The 5,716-nt window shown below is 34.6% G+C and overlaps 1 protein-coding gene across 3 annotated transcripts; it reads left to right on the forward strand.

Moving 5' to 3' along the window:
- The first annotated feature begins 2,629 nt into the window (after positions 1–2,629).
- On the forward strand, positions 2,630–5,716 carry LOC145614867 (uncharacterized). Of its 3 annotated transcripts, none has more exons than XM_081669931.1 (9): positions 2,630–2,749; positions 3,431–3,474; positions 4,303–4,350; positions 4,471–4,518; positions 4,640–4,684; positions 4,799–4,836; positions 4,919–5,016; positions 5,187–5,269; positions 5,387–5,716. In XM_081669931.1, exons 2-9 carry the CDS (start codon positions 3,444–3,446, stop codon positions 5,461–5,463), a joined length of 468 nt encoding a protein of 155 aa, XP_081526057.1. In that variant the 5' UTR covers positions 2,630–2,749; positions 3,431–3,443; the 3' UTR covers positions 5,464–5,716. The 3 variants fall into 3 exon arrangements, with proteins under 3 accessions (XP_081526057.1, XP_081526059.1, XP_081526058.1); XM_081669933.1 differs by having other exon boundaries at positions 2,652–2,759; XM_081669932.1 differs by having other exon boundaries at positions 2,659–2,763.

Raw genomic sequence — 5,716 nt, forward strand, 5'->3', positions numbered from 1 at the left:
GAAATAATTTCAGATAAGTTTAAATTCATGCTAATTAGTTCAAATAAGTTTAGATAAGATATACGAGTACATAATAAGTGACAACGTAACTTTATAACTATCTATACTTAGATTAATATTAATAAGGTGGTCTAAATTGAATTTAAGGTGATCTGAAATCGGGTCAAGTCAATATAGGTTATGTTGAGTTCGAAATGGGTTATTAGGAACAATTCGGGTTGAATTTATTGGTTAATTCAATAACAAGTCGTGTTGATTTTGGATCAGGTCGAATTTATGGTCGGGTTAGTAATAATAAGACGGGTAAAATTTGGGTCGGGTTAGTAACAACTTAGGTTAAGTTCGGGTTAGTTTAATAACCAGTCGAAAAAATTTGAGTCTGGTTAGTAATAGGTCGGTTAAATTTGGATTTTGACAGGTGATAACAGGTTTGGGTCAATCTCGGTTAAGGTCGGGTTCGGTTTAGGTCAATAATTTACGAGTTCTATTGATGTCGGGTCATCTCTAGGTCGATTAATGTTCGGGTTCGGGTCTCAAATACTCAGGTTAACTCGGGTTTAGGGTTGGTTTCAAGTCAGGTCATATTGGGTTCGGGTCACCATTTTTTTGGGGTTTCAACAAGTAGGTTAATAATCAGGTTTAGGTCGGTATTTCGGGTCGGGTTAGCTTTTTACAGCTCATGGACCATGATAAAGGCAAAATGTACTTTCAAGCAAAAAGTAAGATAGTAATTCATTTAGTTATCAATCAATAACATAATACTAAAACATACACCAGGAATGACACATGTCAATTCCTGCTGTGGTTTTTTCCCTTCAAAAACACCCCTTCTCTTATTTGATAAAATCTTCTCTGAGAATTTTAATATAATATAAATATCATAATATATTATTCCAAGGGTTAGGGAGATAACACTCTACCTAAGAACACTCAAAGTGTTTAATTGTATTTCTTATCAAAGGCTTGAGCATTCACGGTTTACATCAATGGCTATTTATAGCCTTAATTCATCTACTATTACAACTACTAGAATTAATTCAAGGTTGAATTTTTGCTTTGCCGATATGGGGGAGGTTGCTTAGGGAGGATGCTTGATATTGGGGAGGTTGCTTCTAGATGAGATGATAAATGTAGTTTCTAGAAGTATGTTAATAGTAGTTAAACCTTGTCAAGCCGCCTCCCAATGCTCTTCCTTTGGTGACTGCATAATTGTGACAAAATATGTACCGAATAAGCCAAATCCGGCCTAGTAACTGCTAATTATATCAATCCACCAATCAACCGTCTATACTTTTCACCATCTAAAAAATCTTTCCCTTCTGCCAAAGCTAACTTGTGATTCTGCTCCATTGGAAAATCTGCAGGTTTTGCCCCCAACAAGCCAGTCTCTGCAATAATATCATTAACACCTTTTAACTCATGTTTTCAACAAGGCTCAATTAATAGCAAGAGGTTTTCAATAACGTCCTGGTATTGACTATACGGAGACCTTTAGCCCGGGTGTAAAACTGACTACCATTCACACTCTTCTTAGCCTTGCAGTATCTCAACAATTGTCACATTGTTACGACATCAATGATGCATTCTTACTAGGTACACTACAAGAAGAAGTGTATGTAGCACAACCACCCGGGTTCGTTGATCCTAAATTTCCTTCTTATGTTTGCAAATTGAAGAAAGCCATTTATGGCTTAAAACAAGCTCTTCAAGCTTGGTAGATATTATCTCTCAATGGAATTCGACTTATATTTTCTAAGTATGTGCTAGCAACAGACACCATGCACAAGAGGTATAACTTATATTTTCAGTTTTTTTTTTTTTCAGATTTTTTTTTTATTTTCAATTTTTTTTTAATTTTTCAAATAATTTTCTTTAATTTTTTAGATTATTTTATTATATTTTCAGATTTTTTTTGTTTTTTCATATTTTTTTTTAAAAATTTTCAGATTAATTTTTTTTTTTATTTTAAAAATTAATTTTTTAAATTTTTTATTTTTCATTTAATTTTTTAACTTTCTGACGACCGTGGGGGGTGTTTTCTGACTGCCGGTTGTGGTGGGCTGGTGGTCAACGCCGGAAAGTGGCAGTCAACGGCCACTTTCCGAGCAAAGGTCCTTCTTCACAAAAAAATTTTGGATCAAGGTCCTATTTCACAACAATTTTTATAAAAGGTCATTTCTCACAAAATGTCACTATAAAAGGTCCTTTCTCGCAAATTTTCCTAAATGTGAATATGATATATGTGAATATGATATATTTATGTTGATCGAGTGGGGCGGGGATGTGGATGAAATTTAGATTCATTGTTGGGACAAAGATAGAATGTGAAAGATAAAACTCGCCCTGCCACACTAGATTTATGGATTATACCAGTGACGCAATGAGCAAAGTCTATTATTGCATCAATGCGGTACGTGCGTCCAAGGTTTATCGGGATACGGATTTACGCCATGTTAGACCTTGGAGAATGGAGAGGTGTATGTGCTTCTTAATTAGGTGAAAATAACTTTTTCTTTTTTGAATTCCAATTTATTACTTACTCCTATCTAATTGGGTTTGGGTTTGGGTTTGGATTGGGCTTTAATCGGTTTATACATATAGTTGAGTTTTGGTCCAAACCTCAAACATGTTCTTTATAAAAGTTGTATATATTCATATCATATCGTTCCTCTTTCTTCCAGAAACTCCTGAATTGAGAATTGAGAATTGAGAATTGAGATCCGGTTGTTCTCCACCGCCGATATTACAGGTAAGATTGAGTAAGTAAGGTCTTCTCTTCTCTACTTTGTTACTAGATTATTTATCTATCATTCTAGGGTTTCTCTTCTCTTCTCGCATCCCTTTTTTATGTTCATCTTCGAGGTTAGGGTTTTCTTCTAATGTCAAGATAATAATAAACAATTTGTTGACTTTTGAAATTTGGGTTTTGTTTGATATTATTTGTTTTGATTGGATTTTGATTCTGCTGGGGCTTGATAACTATCTAGTAAAGTTGCGATACAAAATTTAATTAGGAATTGGTTGGTGAATTTATTAATTTTTGGTTAGAAATCAATAAATTCATGCAAAAGTATAGTTGGATGATGTTAGTGATGAATGGCGGAATAATTCATTCATTCAGATAAAATGGTGGTATTTTCTTGTTGTGTTGTGTAGACTCATAGTTTGCTGACAATGTCAAGTATCTACCCTTGGTATAATTGTAATTTGTAGCCAATAAACCTTTCATGGCCCATCAATGACCCGCACCCGCATTTGATCCGACCCTCACCTGACCCGCCCGATAACCACCTCTATTTCCAATTAGTTAATACATGCTGCATTGATGGTTCATTTGGCTTGATCAATTGTTTTTATGTCATTTGATTCACAGTATTTTCATCTATATAAATATAATATTTGACCTTTGACATTTGTTCTTTCTGTTCAGTTGACATTAAGAAATGCCTTCTCCTGACGTCAAAGATGCTCCTCGTATGTATTCTAATCTAATCTTTTTTTATCTTAATTTTGCTTTTGTTTTTAGTCGGAAAAATTTATTGTATGGATTGCCTATGCCTTGCTACTAGTTATACTTATGCCGTAACTATAACATTCAAAGCCTGCAAAAAATTAGAATAATTTTTTTTATCCGGGATGAAGTTGTACGCATTTGAGTATTGGATGTTTGGACTTGGCTTCATGTTCTTGCTTAATTGATATGTCAAGTATGACTTTTGATTCTGGGATTTCAGCTGGTTTAGGGAGAATTTGTGGTGTTGAAAAGTGCCTGATTTATTTTCCTGTTTGTAGCATGTGATGTTCAATTTAAGCGAGGAGGTGTCTCATAGAGTTGATAATGCTATTGGCTATTTGGAATGCTCAAAATATTTGACAATGAGAGACAACTCCTACCGTGAATAAGCCCTAAATGGCTTAGGACATGATCAACCCTAAAGACATTACTGAAATTTAATGTTTCTTTATTGTTTACAACTTGTTTAAGGCTTATTAAGATGCAACTATATTTATTTGTTCTACCCAAAGATTTTTTTTGATCTCTCCTCAACCCATGGATTTATGTAATATCTCTTTAACCTAAAAATTTAGTGGTTGTTTGTTTGATGAGTATTTGTCTAACTTTGTAACTCAAGGTCAAACTATATAAGTATACACCTAGCTTGACTTTTTGATAACCCCCAAGGTGGCAAGTCTTACTTTGCTATGTTCATTACAGTACAATCATTTCAATTACATTAATATCCCTATCATGGTTATTACTGCATTTTACATAGCTTGACTTTTTGATATGATTGGTTTCAGCGGCTAAGAAGGCGAAGCTGGAGGAGATAGCTCCTGACCCCGAAGATGGCAAGTCTTACTTTGTTATGTTCATTATAGTACAACCATTTCCTTTGCATAAATGTTCCTATCATGGTTAATACTGCATTATTAATAGCTCGACTTTTTGATGTGTTTGCTTGGTTTCAGCGCCTAAGAAGACAAAGCTGAAGGAGATAGCTCCTGTTCCCGAAGATGGCAAGTCTTACTTTGTTATGTTCATTATAGTACAACCATTTTCCTTACATTAATGTTCCTATCATGGTTATTACATTTCTGCATTTTTCATAGCTTGACTTTTTGATGTGATTGGTTTCAGCCCCTAAGAAGGCAAAGCTAGAGATATCTTCTGACTCCGAAGATGGCAAGTCTTACTTTATTAAGTTCATTATAGTACAGCCATTTCCTTTGCATAAATGTACCTATCATAATTGTTCATAATCTGGTTTTTGATTTTTATATTATTTTTTTTGGACAGAAAAATATGAAGAATATCTTGAGCTTCCTGGACAAGAGGTTTTTTTTTTTGCACTCGTCTTCTTTCAGTTATTGTTTATATGATAAAAGGGAATGACACTCAATACTTTTTAAACTACAGTACGTTGTCCTTGTGGAGTTGGAAGATGTCAGAAAGCATCGTGGATCTGGTGAAGATATGACGATTTTGTTCCGTCAAATCATGAGAAATGCTGGCTGGTATATCCGTCCTTTTAATAATCGTCTGTATACTCTTATATATATATATGTGTGTGTGTGTGTGAGTGTGTGTGTGTGTGAAGCATGATAAGTTTTTTTGAAAATAAAAAAGCTAAACAATTTTATCCTAAAATATGTGTGTGTGTGTGTGGGTTGAAATCTTGTTGCAGCCCTGAGTTCAAGATGAGTCCACAATATGACTCGTTGAACTTCTATGCAAAGCTCACACCAGATGAAGCTGAAAGGCTGTCTGGTCAGTTCAATAGTCCTTTTGCCTTTACTATCTATCTCCATGGAAAGTGTAGCAAGTGTAGTATACATTTTAGTGTGCATGTGGTAATGTTACTTATTGTGTTTTCAATGTTCTCAGATCTGGATTCCGTAAACACAGTGACCCCGAATATTAAGTGGCGTGTTTTCCATGAATGTATGTACCACGAAGATTAAGTGGCGTGTTTTCCATGAATGCTGTGAACCTCGCTGGTGCTGGTGATGGTGATGACCTCTTGTATGAGGAGTTACCCAAACCAATATGGGTGTAATAGTATTACTACAAACTAGGATCTGTGTGGTGTTGATGAATGTGTTCCTCTTATCTTATCGTATGTTATGTTATGTTAAGCAACAGGATTATCATAAAGATGGATATGCTACTTATTTTTATCAATGTAGCTAATTATGTCAACTGCTTTGACTAACT

Source organism: Chenopodium album, chromosome 25, assembly GCF_948465745.1.
Source record: "Chenopodium album chromosome 25, dcCheAlbu1.1, whole genome shotgun sequence".
NCBI lineage: Eukaryota > Viridiplantae > Streptophyta > Magnoliopsida > Caryophyllales > Amaranthaceae > Chenopodium > Chenopodium album.